The sequence below is a fragment of the Uloborus diversus genome, chromosome 10 (genome assembly GCF_026930045.1).
Source record: "Uloborus diversus isolate 005 chromosome 10, Udiv.v.3.1, whole genome shotgun sequence".
Classification (NCBI taxonomy): Eukaryota; Metazoa; Arthropoda; class Arachnida; order Araneae; family Uloboridae; genus Uloborus; species Uloborus diversus.
Window position 1 is genome coordinate 51,857,361 of NC_072740.1, and position 21,285 is coordinate 51,878,645.

General features: G+C 34.6%; 1 protein-coding gene across 1 annotated transcript in view; it reads left to right on the forward strand.

Moving 5' to 3' along the window:
* The window catches only part of LOC129231399 (probable replication factor C subunit 1), a 72,452-nt gene that overhangs the window by 26,978 nt on the left and 24,189 nt on the right, over positions 1–21,285 (forward strand). Inside the window, exons 2-4 of the mRNA XM_054865704.1 lie at positions 10,612–10,755; positions 13,513–13,600; positions 18,299–18,415. Coding sequence (XP_054721679.1) covers positions 10,612–10,755; positions 13,513–13,600; positions 18,299–18,415 — 349 coding nt within the window. The remainder of the gene's footprint in view (positions 1–10,611; positions 10,756–13,512; positions 13,601–18,298; positions 18,416–21,285) is intronic.

Below are 21,285 nucleotides of genomic sequence, written 5' to 3' on the forward strand. Positions count from 1 at the left end.
AGTTAACACTTCTCTTTAGGAAAATTTTTTAATAATAGATGTCTGATTATGTGTATAAGTTTAGAGATTTGTCGAGTTATTTCTGCAGCTGCATGAGACCATGAAACATAAGCATTTTTAATGCAGTCTATTTCACACAGACATTGTCTACTTTATTAATTAAAATAAGTATGCTGTTGACATATTTAATTCTTTTTAAGTAAAACACGAAAAAGTACACTTTTAGCAGTCTATATGTGAAATTTCAACCGTATTTAAGGAATTTTCATCCTGATCCGCAAGAGAAAGCTAGAGAGGAAGGAGAAAGGATAATGCATTGTTACTTGCTCATGTTCACATAGGCTTTTGATGCAGTTAAAAGTTTTTGATCACCTAATAACTAATCAGGCACAGAGAACACAATAATAACAAGAAATATTACTAAACATTAAAAGCAAAAATTATCTGCAACTTTTATGTTATCAACCATCGCTGTTTACGTAATTACTCATGAACTATGGCCATAGTATGGGGCTAGCCGATCATAATGTACCACTCTAGGTTTTGCATTAGGTGATTTTTGAATCCTCACTACGACGTCATTGAGTCGGTTAAGGACTTTATAGGGTCAATCCCAATGCGACTGCAATTTTGGTGAAAGACTTTTCCGTTGGATGAGATTCCATAACCAATCCTTGTCACCTCTTGGAATTCATGTCCCGTGGACCTTTTGTCGTATCAGGTCTTCATCTTCTCTGCCGCAATGTTGATTTGCTCCCGTGCGAAGTTATGAACATCTTCCAACCGGGCCTGGATGTACTCCTCAGGTGATGAAGGTGCATCCGGGGGATGACCAAAGACGAGATCACAAGGTAGCCGAAGCTCTCTTCCGAAGAGCATGGGGGCATATCCGGCAGTCCTGGAGAGCACTGCGGTAGGCCAGCAGGAACAAAGGTAGCTTCTTGTTCCAATCCTGTTGATTTCTAGAGACGATAAGGGAGAGATTATTCAGGATTGTGTGGTTTAATCTCTCCACCATGCCATCCGATTGTGGGTGTAGTGGTGTTGTCCTAGTTTTCTCAATTCTGAGAATTTGACATAGGCCCTTAAACACCGAGAGATGAAATTCCTCCCTTGGCCGGAATGAATCTGCAAAAGTTCCATATCTCGAAATCCAATGCTGGACTAGAGTCTCTACTATGGTGGTAGATTCTTGATCTGGAATGGGATATGCTTCGGGCCCGGAAACAAGGATGTATTTGTTTCCAACAGCAGTTCTTGGTAGAGGACCCTGGATGTCGATCCCAATTCGTTCGAAAGGAGCTCCAATGTTGGACAGATGTAGCTTCCCTCAGATTCTTTTCTTCGGTCCTTTACGGGCAGCACAGGCGTCACAAGAATGGCACCATTTCTCCACGTCATCCTTCGCCTTGCTCCAGAAGAAGAGCTCTCGAACTTTATTGAGGGTTTTCAAGACACCAAAATGTCCTCCAGTCGCACTACTATGTATTTCTTTCAGAACATCTGAAATCCTTGATCAAGGAAGTAGTAACATCCACCTAGATGTTTTTCTGTCGTCAGATTCCCATTTTCTATGTAGCATGCTGTTCCATAAATGGAGTTAATTCCATAATAAGTAGCCCAGTATCTTTGTTGCAGGACTGAAGATGGAAACATCCTGCCATCTAGGTCGCCGACTGTCACTCTCCATGAACTCCAAAATTGGTTTTATTTCTGGGTCTTCAAGTTGATCTTTTCGAACTTGGTCATCACTCCATGGATCAGGTTCTGATGGTTTGAAGTCGCTGTCACCTAATAGGCTCTAGGGCTAGTCGTTCCATACTGTTTCTCGATTCAGGAACAATAGTGGCAGTTCTCAGGAGAGGATCTCCTTGATAAAGCATCTGCATTACTGTGAGACAACCCTTTTCGATGCTTGATCTCCATGTCATATTCCTGGAGCGGCTGTATCCACCTGGCTATCTGGCCTTCCGGATATTTGAACTTCAAAAGCCAAGTCAATGAGGCATGATCTGTCCAAAGCAGAAATTTTCGGCCGTAGAGGTTATGTTGGAAGTGTTCTACAGCTTTTACTATGGCTAGCAACTCCTTTCTGGTGATGCAGTAATTTCGCTCCGACTTTGATAAACATTTGCTCCAGTAAGCGATGACATGTTCGTTGCTGTCTATTACTTGAGATAAAATAGCTCTGATGCCCTCGTGGCTCGCATCAGTATCCAGGATGAAGGATTTTTCAGGCTTAGGGCATGAGAGAATAGGCGTTGATGTTAAAGCCTCCTTCATTAGTAGAAATGAATCTTTGTATTCTTCGAACCATTCAAACTTTTGCTTGCTCTCCGTCAGCTTATGCAAAGGTCGTGCAATGTTGGAAAAGCCTTTCACAAACTTCCTATAGTACGTGCAGAGCCCCAGGAAGCTTCACAGCTGATGGATGTTTTCGGGATGACTCCAACTCACTGCAGATACCTTTCCTGGATCGGTTTGTACACCCTCAGAAGAGATGATGTGACCAAGGTAGTTCACTTCTCCAGTGGCGGATCTAGCCGATCATTTAGGGAGGGGCCATTCAAATTTTTTTCAAACTTTCTTTATATTTTTGTCCTAATTATCACTTCTCTAACAGTGCCAGATTATTGACTTTTCCGAAAAACCACTGCTCCTACCCTTCTTCAAGGTTTTTATGCCAAGTTTGAATTTAAAAATAACAATAGAAATTGGGGGAATTTATAAAATTAAAGATAAGATTAATATCGAAAAATTCTTCATGGATAATTTATTGCTTTGAAGAAATGGATATCAACTTTTAGTTATCTTCGTGGGCATTTGTGGAGGAGCATGGGAGTAAGGGGCACTCCTCCAGAAAAGTTTCGAAATTAAAGCCATAAAACACAAATTTGAGCACTCTTTGATCTCGTAAGCAATAGGTGTGCTCAGAGGACAGCAGCATCCATAGATCGTTCTCATGTCCACAGATCGTCCGTCGTTTGCGTCAAGAAATGATGTAAACAATGAAGCAAAATTTTAGCAATAAAATAGTTTTGTTTCAAAAAGAGGGATGTAATTTCTCTCACATTTAAAACTTAAAATTTCTATTAAAGTAAGATTCATGTGTTCTTTTTTAAATTTTCCTCATAATATTTTCTTTTTTTTCTTAAAAAAAATCCTACATTCACAAAGTTTTGGGAGGGGCCATGGCCCCCCTCTAGATCCGCCCCTGCACTTCTCAGCGAAACAAATTACATTTGGATGGGCTCAACTTCAGATTGGCTTTCTTAAGCTTTTGAAACACCTTCCTAAGATTAGCCAGATGTTCTTCGAAGCTGCGTCCCATGATAATGATATCCTCTAAATAGACCAGACAGGATTCGTTGGAGAGTCCTCTTAACACTGTCTCCATAAGATGCTCGAACGTAGCTGGTGGATTGCAGAGGCCGAAGGGTATCACTTTAAACTGCCTTAAGCCTTGTCCAGTTGTAAACGCCTTCTTCTCTCGGTCATCAGGGTGTATCTCAACCTGCCGGTAGCCGCTATTCAACTCCAGGGTCGAAAACCACTTGTGTCCAGAAAGAGTGTCCAAGGTGTAGTCTATAGGAAGAGAGTAACTGTCTTTCTTGGTGATTTCATTCAGCCCTTGGTAATCAACACAAAATCTGGTGGAGCAATCTTTCTTTCAGACCAAGACGATGGGAAAGGCCCAAGGACTGGACAAGGGTTCGATGATGTCATTCTCCTGCATCTCTTTCAGGAGGGTCTCAACCTCTTCCTTTTTGGCGAACGGTATTCGTCTTAGATGCTGCTTAATAGGGGGATGTTCTCCAGTGTAGATCCTATGCTGCGTTAAATTCGTATGGCCAACATCCTCCGATGTAGACGAAAACAGATGCTTGAAGTCGTCCACCAATTGTTATGCAGCAGTTCTTTGATCTTTCGATAATGGCGCACTCCCAATTAACTTTAATGTCAATTACTCAGAAAACACAGTCTCGGTGGAATTGATTCGTCTAATGATATAGTTTACTGGAGTACAAGTTGCTAACACTTCACCTTTCCGGATATTCCTTGGCCTTTCACTCACGTTGACAACTCTCACAGGAATTACATCCTTAGAAAGGTCCACAAGCATAGATGCTACCAGCACAGCTTTTGGGTTATTGCTTAGGCTAGGATATTCGATGAGGTCAAATTGAAAACTATTGCTTTCTTCAATGGAACCAGGTATTAATGATTCTGATCTTGCGGGAATCAATAAATCTGTTTAGGCTATTATTTGATGAGCAGATTTTACATCATTTTCTGTTTGGAAAACGGCTATGTCTTCCTGTAGTATGTGCTTATCGAGTGCAGCTCATTAGTCTTGAAGTCGAGGTTGAAATCATATTTCTTCAAAAAGTCTAATCCGAGAATGAAGGGGTCCGTGATATCAGCAACAAATGCCATATGATGGTAGGTGGCACACTTAGATAAAATGAAAAGCTTTCTGCGAACATAAATCCTAACTGGAAAATTTTCTGCAAATAATTATTTTGCCTAACTTAGCCTTGAAAAAAAATTACATTTATATTCAGATATGAAAGCAACAAAAAAAAAGTGCTTTAAATCATTTTTTTTTACAATAACATATAGTTTGCTTATTTTTCACTAACTGAAGAAAACTGCCAAAACCATTATTTTTTTACACATGTACTCTAAAAGGCTTTTGGAGAAAGACTTTAACAGAAATAAACTCTGGGATTTTCTTAAAAATTCCCTTAATTTTTTTTTTTTTTTTTTTTTAAATTTAGGTTAGCAGTTTGAAAAAAAAATTTCTGCAGAGCCAAAAATTTTCTGCGAATGCCGTTCGCACGTTTGTCTATATTATGCAAGACTGGTAGGTGGTATCCCCAAACACTATTTCCAAGTCCACTTTACCTTCAATCTCGATTTTATCACCTGTCACAGTCTGGAGACTTACGCGTGGCGATGTCCACAACAGTTTCAATCCAAATTCATGAGCCACATCTGTCCTAATGATTGTCACATTGGCTCCTGTATCGACAATCAGTTTGCAAGGATTACCATTTACATATGCAAAAATTATCCATTACTGCTACTACTAGTAGAGGAAATTTGCAGAGCTCTGGTGGTGGTGATTTCCTTCCCTTGCGTTGCTTGGCGAACCGGACAACTCCTTCACTACCGCATTTCCAACACTTCTGCTCCTTGTTTCTTTTGGGCTGTTACGCTGTTCAGATGTCTTGCCAAGTCATGGAGTTGTCTCTCAAGTTAAGCGAGGTGGGACAACCTGGAATCAGACTCATGAGCTTCCAGAGTCCGGATTGGATGGCGATCCACACGGGTTGCTTCTTGGGTGGCCTTGTATCCTATTGCATACACCAAAGCAGAATTCAGGTTCTTTGACATCCGCCATCCATGGAGCCTTCTGGATTTCTGGATCTCGAACCCCGTCAATGTAGTAGTTAAGTGCCAGTTTGTCTCAAACATCTGCCGGACAGTCGCAAAAATCCAGATGAGAAAATCTCTCGACGTCCCCCGCTAGCTCTTGCAGGGATTCTCCTGTTTTCTGGAAGCGGGATTTCAACTGGAGTCGACTGTAATCTTTCTAGCACTTATCCCCGAAGCGAAGCTCCAATGCAGATGTGAGGGCGATGAAATCCAGGCACTCGTTGTCCGGAAGAGTCTGTAGGATATCCGCAGCGTCACCCCGCAACGATGCCGCAAGATGGCAGGCCTTGGTAGCAGAGTCTCATCCGTTTGCTTCCGCCACTATCACGAACTGGGTTTTGTAAACCTGCCACGACGTTTTCCCATCAAATGTGGCAAATTTAATGGACGGTCGAGCAACCGATGTGGGAGTGCCAAACTGTACAGAGCTGCTTTCCGCGGTCGCCAATCTCCTTTCCATGTCCTTAATTATTTCTTCCTTAAATGAAGTAAATTTGTTGTCTTCTTCCAACTTATTTTCCACATTGGCGATGCGCTCTTCGACAGTATCAAATTTTTTCTCCAGAACATCGACTTGATCTCCCATGGCAGTTAGTTGATCCTCCATCATGGTTTTCATCGACGTTAGGTCACTTTTCATTTCATCTTGACTTGTAGTAATTTTAGCGGTTAAATCACTATTTAGCTCTTTTTGGTTAGTCGCTAATTCATTTTTTAATTGTTCTTGATTTGCAGTAAAACTTGCAATCAAATCACTTTTTACAGTTGGTTGCGTCAACAAGTTGTTTTAATTGATCATCCATTGCACGAGTAATCACCATAAAAATAAAGTCCATATTCAAACAGTCTTTATGAAAAAATGTTCAAGGTCACACTTACTCCAAGAAAGTCCTGAAGAAGCCCCACGTTGGGCCCCAATTGTTACACGTTCGGTGCAACTTCACACTTTCTTTGAATGATGACTCAGTTCTTGAGAAAAACACTGGAGACTTATTTACAACTATGTACAAGAAATACCGTTAACAACTGCTAAATTCACCATAGCAATTAGGCAAATATCAAATAACACCGTATACTCAACAATGGCACACATATTTATATCTAAATACGCAAAAAAACACAGCGAAACGCCTCACAATAAACAGAGCAACGCTCAGACGAATCTCAGACAGCTAAAAGCATAACTAAAATTTTATCAGGCGCAGAGGCTATTTATAAATACACGAGAAGTTTTGACAAAATTCGAAATGCTTCTCCTGTTTTCTTTTTATTCCACTCACAAATGTTATCCGAGGACCATATACTTCAGTCCAATGTTAAGGGGCTGTATGTACATTACAAAAAACTATTTACAGGTTACGTTACTAAGATAATTTTCGATGAAAAATAATGGAATAAACGCCGAATTTAGCTCGATTATTACAAATTAATCATAAGAATAATTACTATGTACAGAATTTGTAACATTATTTTTCCCTTTGTTGTATTCCCTCTTTTTAAACTCTTTTTTATAGTGGAGGTTGCCTGGCACCCCCACAAATATTTTAGGGGGTGCTCGAGCACCGCAGCACCCTTGTGTGTGTTTTTTCAAGTTTCAATCTCGAAAAATGGCTGGGGAACACCCTCCCCCCCCAGACCGCTTTTCTACCCTAACGTTAGTAAAGATCGTGTAAATGCATTTTTAAGGCTACAAATTCGAAAAAATATATACACTTCTTAGTTTTGGTGCTAATTTCTTTATGGTTCTGGGACCAAAGATTGGCAAGTTGGGTGTTAGGGAGCACGTGTGCCACCCCCCCCCCCCCTGGCACTAGGCCTATGTTCTCACATCATGAATAAATATGCACAAATGGCATGATCTCACAATGGCATGATCTGGAAATAAAAAACCAAGAATGTCTATGTACTTATTTTGCTTTTTCATGTTTTTATCTGAAAGAGAGTCTGAAATAATATTAAACATGAAAATGGTTGGAAGTTAGAAAAATTCTCTTTCTATCTCTCTTATATGCACATAATGTGTGAGCTATGTATTTTTATAATTGTTCGTTTTAGTTTGTCTCACTAAGTTATTTGATTTTGTCATTAGCGGCGGCTCGTGCCTTAATTTGGCGGGTGGGCTCCCTGTATAAAGTTTTCTCAATATTTATACAGATACAATGGAGAGGACTGCAGTTAGTAATGCTGAACAATATAAGATAGTCCTTATTACAGTTGCTTCATTTCGATCTTCACTTCTACTTCAAAGTTGAAATTGTTTTAGAAAAATATCCACTTGAGTATTTTTTGAAAATTCAAGATAAACAACCTAAATTGAAAGACAAGACACCCACCCCATGCAACTAGTAATAAATAACACACAGCATTAATTAAACTACTACATTACACTCTTGATGAAAACACAAGCACATGATCACGCAGAAGCATTAACTTTCGTTTTAGCATGCTTCCTTACGTCAAATTACGAAATTTGTAACTATTTTTTTCTAGAATCAGTTTCCTCAATTGCTAGTGTATTCTTCATATATCAAAATTAGAATTAACTTCAATTTATAATTGTGTCAAACTACGTCATAATACCTAGGGGTCACATCACATTCATAGCAATTTTTAAAACATTTTAATAAAATATGTAATTCTTTGGAATCTTTGTATGCGCTTACTTATTAACCAATAATTATTTTTCATGCACTTTAAAAAAAAATCGAAACACTGAAGAATATTTCAATTTTTTAAAAGTTTAAATTTTGAGATCTTGAATTCAAATTATGGTTTTCACTATCGCGGATTGCGATAGGAGGAGTTTCTTTTTTCTACTAATGGCTTTTATCGCAACCATAGTTTGAATTCCTGACTTCAAAATTCAAATGAATGCCTGGGGCTGGATGCTGAATACTATTTTCACGTAAAAAGGATTGTGTAAAGTCCTGAAGGTCGTTAATAAATAATTCGATGCCAAGGCACATGGATGTTTGCATTACTGTCAGCCCCGCTTAATCGGGTAAAATCTCTCAGAACCAAATTTATAGATGTAATGTTATGGAGATCCTCCCCCCCCCCATAGATGTAATGTTAGAGATCCCCGCTTAATCAAATAATTTCTTCGGATAATCGAATAACAGTAATCGGTTTCACATATATTTTTCCTGAAATTTTTTTTTGAATACCTTAAAAAAAATTAAATAAGAGCAATTACTGACGTAAAAACTTAAAATAGCATTTTTCGGCAAACAACGGGCGGGAAAAACAACATTAATTTTCCATCAAAGCATTTCCACTATTCTATCTAGTTCCTTTTATAGTTACCAATGCCATTACCAACAGACAGTCGAGAAATAAATTAAACACAACAAAATATTAACATTGCAGAAAATAAGGAATTGATAATTATTGATTACCTAAAACCCGGTAATTGAATTGAGAAAAGTGTTCTCAAAATACCCTGAGCAAGGAATCCACTATTATGGACTTTTCCAAAATATATGAACTGAAGAAAGGTGTTGAAACAAAGATTTAATACCTCAAATTGTAAGTTGAATATTTATAATTTTCATACGTACTTGTATTATATATACTTAGTTTTTATACTATTTTGTTGATTATTTAGCTTATTTAAAACGCTTTTTAATAAAAAACATTTTTTTTTCTATTACTTAGATATTGATTTATTATTACGTTTTAAGCAAAAGTTGTCAACCAGGAAAGGTAAATAAAATTTCCCCGCTTAATCGAATATTTCTTGGAACCGAGGGTATTCGTATAAGCGGGGCCGACAGTATAAGAATAGAAAAATAACATCAAAGGCATACGTCATTCAACGGTCAAGTGAAAACAATAAGCAATTCATGATTGCTCAAAAACAGTTCGAAATCGAGAAAAAGTGCACCTAGTGTGAGTGACCTAAAGCCAATAACTTATTAAATAATTAAACTAGAGCGTTGAAACTCTCTTCATAAAGTTTGAAACAATATGAAGTTTCAAAATAAACAATAAAAAAATCGAATAGTTTGGTCATTTTTGAAGTTATGTGGCCCTATGCCTTTAAGGACTTGAAGCGATGTACCGTATCAAATTGAAATAAATTAGGTTTGTTCCGCCTTAGTTTTCCTTGTGTTTTCTACAGAATAGAAAACACATATCGATAAGACCTATTATACGATTAATACTTATTACTTCCGCCAAAGATCAGAACAAAAAAGAAAATTGAATAGATCTCGCCCAATCGAAGTTTTTTTGTAAAAGTTTTGGGCCAATTCAGAACTTTTCACACTCAAAACCAACTATAAGAAAACAAACTCTTCATTCAGAAATTCCGATCACATTAGTTCCAAACTGAAAAATAAATAAATAAAAATATGCACGCAATGCGGTAGAATCGGGGGGGGGGGGGGGGAGCCCATAAAATGGTAAATGCCAGTTCCAGATACTAACAGGCATTTAAAATTAAATACAAAAGAAGGAAGGTGGAAAACGATAATAAGATCACTTTCTTTTATTCAGTGGGCTAGCCGTTTTTTGCCCATTTTCGACTGTTTCGTACAAGTGACGTGTGTCAAATCCTTCCCCACCTGCTATTGCCCTTCTACTGTGTTGGGTAGAGCTATTTTTTGGAGGGCTAGGGAGCTGGAGCCCACGCAGCAGAAATCAGAGTGACACGGACTTGCTGTTTTGGTGTCTGGTTGAATCGTTGTGCAGAGTGTTAGAGATTTAAAATGTGTTTCATGTCCCCAATTCGTTGTTTGTTTGTTGTTTTTTTAAATTTTCTAGAGAAATACTAAACGTTATTTTGACATGATCTATTTAGTTGTGTAAAATTTTTCTGGATGGGCCTGGCCCACCTGGCCCATAGTGACGAGCCGCCACTGTTTGTCATGTTAAGTTTGATTGGTATTAAAAGCAAAATGTCCAGAAATTGCTCTCTCTGTCAAATTGTTAAGGAATATTTTATCAGATATAGTTATGTTGAAATGTTTTTCATCATGTTATGTAGTTGACAAGTTTTCCTCTTTTTAACATTTAGATAATTTTAAAATTTATTTCTTTATATTGTACGTCTGTAAATCTTTCATTTATTAGCATTTTTATTTATTTATTATTGTGATGTATCTTAATTTAAATTTACTTTGCTTCTCATGAAAGATCCTTTCATATTATTTTTAATATTTTCAGTCTAAGCTTCTTCAAAATGGAAAAGCAAATGGCACTGCCGTGCTTAAGAACCAGTCTCCACCAAATAAGAAAAAAGAAAACAGTGAAAAACGGGCACCTGTTGAGAAACCAGTACCTGAAAAGCCTGTTGTAAATGAAAAGAAGGTAATTTTTAAATTCTGATTAAAATATTTATAAAATGAAAGTTTCCCTGCTGTAAATAGAAATAAGTGTTTATAAGCACAGGCTTTCTGTACAATTACAATACAGTATGCTGCACAAAAGTGACAAGCAACATACTCTAGGGCCACGGTAGGCAACCTGTCGATTGCAATCGATCGGTCGATCTCGAGCCTGTTTTCAGTCTATCCTGACAACATTTTGGACCTTGTTTATTTTTTGTTTGAGTACCATTAATGAACATTATTTTCTGGGGAAAAGTCAGGCTCAGCTTCTGAATCAAACTGGTTTTGAAGAGTTTTTAAAACTCTTTAAAATTGCTGAAAGGGCCACCGTTTTCAGTATTTTTGAAAAAAATCATTTTTGCCTTATGTTCTTGAAAAATAATGTCCGCGAAAGTTAGTATAGATTGACAGATCAAACTTGGTATGAATGTTTTATAATTTTTTTAGTGAGGAAAACATTGTTTTGAATAGAATTTTATCAGTGGCACAGCAAGGAGAGATCAGCCCCTCCCCCGCCACCACCACCCAGTGAAGTCGATCCTTATGTTTGCCAAACTTGGAAAGTAGATTGTCAGTAGGCAGTTAGTTTAGATTGTGGATTGCTGCTCTAGGGTCTGCTAGACTGGGCCTTAGTCAAGTTATTAATCTCTGATAAGGATCAAAAGCCTTTTTAAAAATATTTACCCTAATGCAAGTTACAGCTGCTTCTAATTTCTAAATATTTGCATCCCTATTAAAATAGTCATTTTTTCAAATTATAAGATTAGTGTGTTTCAATCTAGAAAGTTTAAAATGGCTTTGCCATCTATGTCCAAATTTAGCCTATCATCTCTCATTTTTATAAATTTAAGTAACTGGTTTATGTCCCCCCCCTCCTCCTTTTTCCCCCAAAGCAGAATACTACTAAATTTGCAATATACATCGAAGAACAGATGCCTGAGCTTCAGAACAATTCTGAGATAAACCTCCGACAAATCTTCTGCAGAATTTCATTATATTTTTGTAGAATTTTTCAGAATACCTGCAGTTTCTGTAGATTTTCTGCGAATATCTTCCAACTAAAGATATAATTTTGCAAAAATTCTGCAGATTTCTTGAAATTAAAAGAATATTTAAAATTATCGCAAATTATGCTTATTCGCCAATCCGTTCGAATTTCAATTTTAGGGCCCGGCTCTTTCTACTTGAAATAATTATCTGATTCTCTTGATTTAGGCCTCATTCGAAAGCTCGCAAAAAATACCCCTCACGTTTATTTAATTCCTTCGAATTTCAAAAAAACCAAGGCTCTGAAATCACCGGGAAAGTAGTTATACACATTTTTATGACCGATGGATCATCCATATCAGATCAGAAATTTATTGTTTGCCAACGAGCTCAGCTTAAATTTAACGTGAATAAAATCATTTTTGATCTGTTGCTCTTTTTTTTCATGACTGTGAGCAAATGAAATTTTTGCTTTTGCTTTGAGGGGAAACTTTCCCCTTTTACACATTTTTACCCCCCCCCCCTTTTTTCTTTGAACTGCCAGCAGAAGATAATTAAGGATCTTTGTTGCATTAATAGAGGGTTGCATTTAATTTATTTAGGACTTAAAGATTTACTGTTAACAAAATTTAGGAAACATTATTTTGACAGGAAATTTTAGTTTTTTTTTTCCATTAATTAAGCCGAATTGTTGAACACACGTCACTTGGCATAACTTTTATTTTCGAGGTAGACCGTGCAAAGCCGAGCAGCGCAGCTAGTAGATAAATAAATCAAGTAATTTGCTGCCCTTAATATTTTCAAAAGAATTTTAAATCATGTAATTTGCCGCCCTCAAATTAAACTGAATTTCTATTTATTTGAATTCTGAACTATGTTTTCCATATTCAAGCACTCGCTCAAACTCTAAACTATTTTTTTTTAACATTAAAGCAATGTATCTTATGGCACTAAAACATATATTAAAACTTAAAAAAAATAGTTTCAATTTCGAAATTTACCGCCTCTAAAATCTGCCGCAGTAGGCGGCTGCCTAGGTCCCCTACCCCTAGAGCCAGGCCTGTGTATATCACTGAAAGCATACAGTTTTTTCTCAGTTCCTAGAGTGATGTTAACATGCTAACAAAACCCCTGTGAAATAAGCGAACTTCATTTTGATGCATTGATTGGCATGTTGGCAGCTATGTAATTTAGTCAATATTATTTTACTAAATCTTGCAGCTATCTAAAAAGATATTGATAACTTAAATAAAAATAAATAAAATTCAAATTACAGCTTCTCTTCTTTAAATCATTTAGTAATTTTCTGATAGAGCGAGCTTAACACAATAAAGCTAATAATTTATTCATGGGGGGGGGGGGGGGGGGGGAGAAAACTGATTGTTTGATAACTTCTCTAAAACTCCAGTCTTAATTGCAAAAAGTCTTTATATTTTAACAATGTTATCTTAAGACTATAAGCTACATAAACTAGTCAGTCTTAATATAGTTAATTACTTTCCCTTTTTATTTTTATTGCATTTTAGTTTTAATTAACTGAAGAATGGGTGTTCGCTTCTTTTTGCATATCCCCCAGTTTTGCAAAATAAAAAACAAAACAAAGTTTATATCATATGTTACAAGCTTTTTCTTTTGATTCTTCTTAAGTCATTTCATTTGTTATGATTGCATTTATACCATCTGTTTTCTCTCTCTTTTTCTCAATGTTATTTTCCATTCCTTTTACTAACTAGATTTGACATTCATACAGGCAAATAAGAAAAACAAGCAGCAGAATGAGAAACAGAATCTTGCTGAGAAGAAAAAAGAGGTTGCTATTCTTGATGATGTTAATGATGGTATGATATGTGTTTATGCAATTTGCTATTTGTATCATTTTTGTCTTTGTACATGTACTGTATACAGTAGACCCTTGTTTTACGCGTGGGGGTTACGTTCCATGGAAATACTGTGTAAATTGAGACTTAATACTAGTGTTAAAATAGGGGTTTAATTCCCTGGATCACAAAATACTTCACTCTAGTGATGACTAATTGTATAATAAGTTTAATGTGTAGTTATATCGACTTTAATTCACAACATGCATGAAGAAAGCATAAATTGATTTCGTGTACTGTTTATAAAGAGGAGCTGGCTATGATAGTCTTTCGGCAGTCATACATAATTTTTCTCTGTAATTCTTTGAAGAGCATTAACGCATCCATGACCACTTGCCTCATTTCCACGATAGAATTTTCCTTCACTAACAAATTAGAAAGATCATTTCTATTGTCTAGGAATGGCTCAATATTTTCAATGAATGTTTTTGGTTGTGCTTCACCAACATTTGTATCCTCGTTGGTTTTGGCCTCCTTTGTTACTCCTAAAAGCTCTTCTTCCAATGAGTTCTGAACTGTGTGAGTTTAATAACTTTACTTCTGGAAAGAGCTCTGGAACAAATCTCGTAAAATGTCTCCAGTAGCCCAAGCTCGATTATTAGCACACCAAAATGCAGTTGATTACACGTAATCTGCAAACTTTAGGAGTTTGGATTTTGAAAGAGGGGAAAATTTTATCTGTTTGCGTTGCCGCATCCGCATAAAACCTAAACTTATCAGCGTAAAATAAAATAAAGGTGTCAAATCTCAAACCCCAAAAACAAGGGTCTACTTCATACAATATGAAACCCCGATGCCAAAATCCGGAACTTTTCCTCAAATATTTTTTGTTTTTTAAACAATAATGAAATTTTTTTTTTCCCAGTTTAAAAAATTTACAACTTTTACCTTTCGGCAGTTACTTATAGAAAACACAGTTCAGCTGTGAATAAAAGTTTTTTCGAGACCACTTGTTATGCGTAAAAAAGCGTTTCCCTCTATTAGTGCAGCAATCTTTTAACATCTACTTTTGGCTAACAATAATTACCTATTTAGTAAAGATATGATTTATTTATTGTATCAATCTGTAAAATTGCATAATAATAAAAAGCAAAATTCACAGCCTATATACCATTGCAAATTATCTCAGATTTTTGTTTTTTTCATAATAAAGTTTACTTTCATCCACATTGATCAAAAAATAAAAGAATCTTCGTGCAAACATTAGCAAAAACAGGAAAAACTTGACAAATACCAAACAACTTTAGAGTTTTCACAATTTTTTTTAGTCAGAATCCAAAATCCAGAAAACTTCAAAATTCAGAAAGATCACGGACCCGAGAATATCAGATTTGGGTTCCCATACTGTATATATAATATACACCTGGGGCTACATATATTGAAGTCTCAACTTGCAGGGAAAAAATTCAATACATTGAAATTTCGATACATAGAAACAAACTTAATTTTATCGTAATTACAACTAAATGGTTAGAGGTAAATCTTTTTTTTTTCATGAAACTCTATTTCTAACTTATTTTCGAATTACATTATATGAAAGTGTTCAATGTTTATTACTTTTAAATAAACAGTAGACATTGGTTACAATCATCATAGTTCCATTCTTTGAAAAGAAAAAAAAACTATGAAAGTCTTGTTGAATAGCCAGTTTTACAAAAAAATTCACCAAAGAAATACTTGCATTTATTGAATAATTTGAAAACTAAATCAGAAGAATTTTGTGAAAATGGAAGTCTAGGGCGTAATGTTTGAAATACCTCTAACATTTCATTTTTGTATAGCTTGAAAATTTTTAGATTTTAACAGAAGCTTAACGAAGTTAGAAATGAAGAATAACTATGAGAAAAAAAAATAAAGGAAAAGGTAGTAATTGGTTTTACAGGACAAGTGGTAACATAAAATCAAAAATGATTGATTGTTTTGTTCTAAATTTCATGTTTCTCTACCCCTTAACCTCTACTGACTCACTTGTAAGTTTTGTAGTCATGGGTGCCCACCTGAGGGAGGTCATAACCAAAAATAATTTCAATATAAGATTTTTTCGATGAAGGGAAACAGTTTTCTATGTAATGAACATAGAGATGACTAAAAGTTTGATATATAGAATCAATCCAATCAATATATGGAGGTTTGACTGTATATATAGGTATATATATATATATATATATATATATATATATATATATATAACAAGTGAAGAATATTGAAAAGAGGAAACCAAAAGCCCATAGATGCGCAACACAGCAAAACTAAAAAGCCAATTAAATATATAAAATTTACAAGTAAAATAACAAGTTTTAAACCATATTTAAAAATAATCATGATGTAAAAAAGGAAAAATAAAAGCAGCAATTAATAAAAAAAAGGATGAAAGCTTGAATCCAAAGCTCATCAGCTGTAGAGGATTCAATAAATATGGTCAAAAGACCAATAATTTAAACTACAAACTAAAAAGATAGTGTTTAAACTCCAGTATATGTACTACAGAAAAACATTGGGCTAAATGCACCACATTTTAAACTATAATCAAGAACTTAAACCTAAAATTAAAAGCAAGTGGTTTCGCTTTGACTAATTAGGAAAACAAGTTCCGATGATTAGCCTTCCACAGGACAGCAACTGCCAATAACTTAAATCATCTTACCTTGAAATTCAAAAAGAACAAGCACAATCCAGTAGCCAACTATCAATATTCAGTCCATTTATAAATGTTAAAAGTCAAAATAAATTAAAACATATCCATGTCTTAAAAAAATCATTCCAAATTCCATGTGTGTCGTCCGTTTATCACGTGCGAAAAAGCTTCCACATCAACGATAAAATCAAATGGTTTATTGCGGTTGTTTCATACATTTACAAAGTTAATTAGTTTCAAGAGAAGCAAAATGTTCCTTGAAGGCTATACTTCAGCAAATGTTTTTAACCAGGTTTATGGGAAGTTATTATTGAGAAGTTTATTTTTGAGTATAGAAATTTCTTGATTAAAAGCAGATAATCAAGAAATAAGCCTAAACATTAAAGTGTCCTAGGCCTTCGCTACAAAAATGTTCCGATAAACCTTAATTTTTCATTTGTAACTCTTTTTAGAAGTTGTTTCTTATTTACCATGCTGTATAAAGATATATAGTGAACCCTCTTTGATCGAGCACCTCTATTTCAGCAGCCATTTCTTTGACCAAAATTTGTTGCAACAGAATGTTCACCCATTTGTTGCTAACATGCCCTCCAATGAGCGACCATTCTGACCTAATAGTCACAGAAGTGGTGGATGTGGTGCATTATTAGTTTGCATTGTTAAAACCTGTATACTTCCATGTTGACATGTTGATTGTTTTCTTGGAAGTACTTCTTAGACATTTATGAAAACATGCTTAGAGGAACTTCTAAGAAAACAGTGCATACCCCTTTCCTAACTGTATGAAGTTACAGGCATTTTTTCGTATTTCCCAAATCAACAAAAAAAAAAAAAATTTGTGGTCTATGCAGCAGTCATTTCATATCCTTGAAGAAAAATATTAGTTTTGATAATCTTAAAATGCAAAACAACATCTAACTGCTATTTGTTTGAAACAAATTAAGTTAAAAATGTGCTGTCTTGCATGAAATTCACTGTTTTTATGTTTATTGCCATGTTTAATGTTAATATAAATATTTTAAAACAACCCCTATTAAGAGATCACCTCCACTAATGACCAATTTTTGCAATAACCTTTAGGAAGATTTCACCGTTTTTTCTAGGGCTGTTAGAAAAGTATCATACCTGTGGCTGAAGAAAAAAACTCTCTTGAGTTTGGGGAACATCCAGAAGTTGCAAGGGGCCTTATCAAGAGAGTAAGGAGTTGGTTAAACCACATGAATTTAATTTTTGTCCAAAAATGTTGAAATCAAGTGCAAGAAATATGCAGATAAATCCTCATAAAGAGCAATCTGCGTGTACCAAATGGTTTTCACTTGACTTTTGCCGTTTGTCCAGTTTCTGCAAAATTTGATGCAAGAAGCACTGCCCCAGTCATTCCATCATTTTTATTGAAATTAAAAATTCCAATGAGAGCCCTTCAAACTAACTCAGTCAAACTATATTTTCCTGTGACTGAGGATAGTTTAACAGATTGGAAAAATTTCACAAGTGTTTAAAGTCAGTGCATAGAAGTGTTCTTCATTCATATCCCTCAGGTTTTCACTAAAAACTAATGTTAGAAACTTTTCTAACTGCTCTCGTATATATAAAATGAAAATCATTATTTATATAGCAATGTAAATTTTGCTCCCTCTTAATTATTTCATTATTTTTACCCTCTTTGATTTTTCTCTACATAATTGAAACAAGTGTAATTTTTAGATTATAAAGTTCATTTTTGTCAAAATCTAATGATTTAAATTATTCTTTGCTATCATATTCTTTTCTAAATAAAATATTTTAGGGCAAAAAAAGAGAGAAAAAATATGGGCATGTAAATACATTTGTTAAAAAATGAAAATAACAAATTTATATCTTCATTACAAGTTATTAAAAAAATCCTTAATATCATTTTAGTCTGATAAAAATTGATTTTTTATTTTGTTTTTCTTTTGCTTTCTTAGAAACATTGCTCTGTTAATAAACATAAAGTATTTCAGTTTTTTAAAATAATTAACAGTAAAAATATTTTGTTCCCGTAGATGGTTGGGTGCAGTTAGTGTCCAAAAAAGGAAGGAAAAACCGTAAAAAAGATGATGCTACTACTTCTGAGAATCTCTCCAATAAATCTAGTAAAACTGTTGATGTTAACAAATCTGGTGAGTAGACTCTTTACTGTTCTTCTTCAACATGCAGTAAGCTGCCTTTTATGGAACATTTTCAGAATGTTTCTGTAACTATTGCAAACCCATTTTCTTCCATAATTCGTACACATTTCCTGATAGAATCCACATTTTTATGTCATAATAAATGTTAAATCAGGTTATTTTTTCCCGCACTGGTAAAAGATGTTGCAAGTGAAAGTGTTTCTCAACTGCAACTCAATATTCTAGTAAATTCATCATTTTTGGAGAATTGTGTCAAAAGTAGTTTTTGTTCTCTCTTTCTCTCTCTTTTTATGAAGAAAGAGCTTAAAATGTTTCACATGTTACTTTGTAAGATTATATCAAGTATTTATTAATCACCCAACATACTAGAGTTAAGTAAAAAAAGGAAAAAAGAAAAGAAAATTACTCAAAAACCAATAGAATAGGGTTTAAAAGTTGCTTTATTTTCCCTAAATGTAAGTCAATAATTTAGACACATTCAAAGCATGGTTTCTATGCCTACTTGGTGATATTATTATATGCATAATTCAAATTGGGGTGAACTAGAAAAATGAATCTTTGAATTTTTAAATACATAATGAAATTTTTCATATTTTGACAATTTAACATGTTTTATGGTATAATGAACCTGTTTGGCCATTTTTAAAAACTATCTGTCCATCTAACTTTTAGTATCTGCATATATAAAAGAAATTTTTGTAAACAACCTGACTCGAGATGTAAAAAAGTGAAGAATTTGAATCGCATATATGCACTCCCATGTGAACTAGTAAAAAATAGTTTTGGCACCCATCTCTGCTGATCCAGAGGATGGTGGAATCAAATAATATTCTTTTTTAGCATGATTGCTGTATCTCAAAAATAATACAGAGATTTGCATAAAAATTAATATGCATTTCTACCCCGTTTGGTGTAGATGATTAAGTTTTGTAATCTATCCTTTGAAAAGGGGCTGCACAACAAAACTAGTTTTTTGTAAAGCTTGAGTGCTTACATTCTGAATAATAATGTGATAGAGAAAACAAGAACTGTTGTACAAGGGGACGTCAATTGAAACATGTGCACTGGATAAATTGGCACTGAAGTGTTGGCTTCAGCACCAATTGATCCAAGGGATCATTAAATCACCAATTATTGATAATTGTTATAATTTGGTCGATGTTTAAGATTTTGAATCTTTTTATAGTGATAAATAATCTCAAGATTTATATATTAGTATTTTGATTTAAATACTTTTTCAACTTGGAGGCAAAAATAATACCTATTTATAAAGACAAAATTTCCACATCAAATTGTTAAAACAGTTTACAATTAATTATCAATGCAACAAATTTTATTAATATGAGAAATGAAATTGCTTCATTATAGAATTGGTAATTGGTTTAGTGAAGGTGTGGCTTTATGTTGAAAAGTTTTATAAGTTCAACGAAAACAGCATTCAATTTTGATTTATTTTTCGTGCATGCATGGGCTTGGAATTTTGTTTCTTTTTCTTCCCCCAGTTAGTTTTTTAAATCGAAAGCAGCTTTAAGAAACAGCTTTCTTAACTGATAATGGGTACTACTACTCAATACCTGCCGAATATTTTTTGAGTGAAAATGAATTGACAGAATCAAACATGTGTTTTTTAGCAGATGAGCTCTGAAGTTGAATTAATGATTCATACAATGGCATGTACAGTGTCCTACCTCTATTGCTAAATGAATTTCGTGCCAACAATTCAAAGTTGTTATGTGTGTGCAAAAAGTATTCTGACAGAAATTTGGGAGGTTTGTTCTTCATTAAGATATTTGTTGTTTTTTTGCAAAAATTTCCTTTGAGAGAGGAAAACACTTTTTTTCCCAGTAGGATATGCTAAAATACAGCTTTTCTTTTAAAGCTGTTTTTTTTGTTTTCCACAAAAAAAAGCAATAATTTTTTTTTCCTTCAATGGAAGTAGTGACATTTTTCAGTTTACCAAAAATGTGAACAAGACAAGTTGATTTCATCAGCTGTACTTTCTGATGCAAAACATTGAAAACTTTCAAAGTAATTGAGGTCTTTTGTTTGTAATGAAATACTGCCAGTTAATCTGGAAATTAATACAATTCTGGAATGCATTTATTTTGATTAGTTATCTTATTTCTATGCATATCTTAAATCTTGCTGATCAGTCTTCACTGGAGGGAACAAGTTTTGACAAAATTAATTTATTTTAAAGCTTCATCAAGAACTTTAAATCAGATGGTATTTTGTTGCTATCCTGGCATGGGAATGCAAAACTTAATGACTATTATTAAAATCTGGCCTGACATTTTAAATATTTGTTGTTGCTTCTTTTTTTCCCCTCAATTTACTATGGATTGTTTTGCAAAATCTGGTTTAACCCTTCTCATCCTTTGTCGAAACCTTACAGTTCCCCGGGAGCAACTTTAGGAATTGCTGAATTAGATGCAAGGATCAGTTGAGTTAAGAGTTGAGAGTAAAAGTTATTTATCAATATGGTTTTGGCCGAGCAAAACAAAGCAATCATCAGCATACTAAAATAGAGCAAAAACGTTATGGTTTCAAAACGTTTAGTTTCAAGATAGGGCATATAAATGTCATTTAAAATAAGGACTCAAAGGATACCCATTGCTAAACCTGCAGACATGCAGAAGTGAGCACCATCGAATACAAAAGGGTATATTCAGTAAGTTACCGCCCTATTGCCAGGGCTAAGGCAGAAATACGTGAAATACACCGACAGCTCAGATTGAGCTGTCGGTGTATTTCACGTACAAAAGGGTATGTTCAAGACTAGCACGCATAAGGGGAACAAGTTCATCAAACTCAAAACTTGAAAAGTTGGAAAATTGGAAACTATTGGAATCTTATTTTGA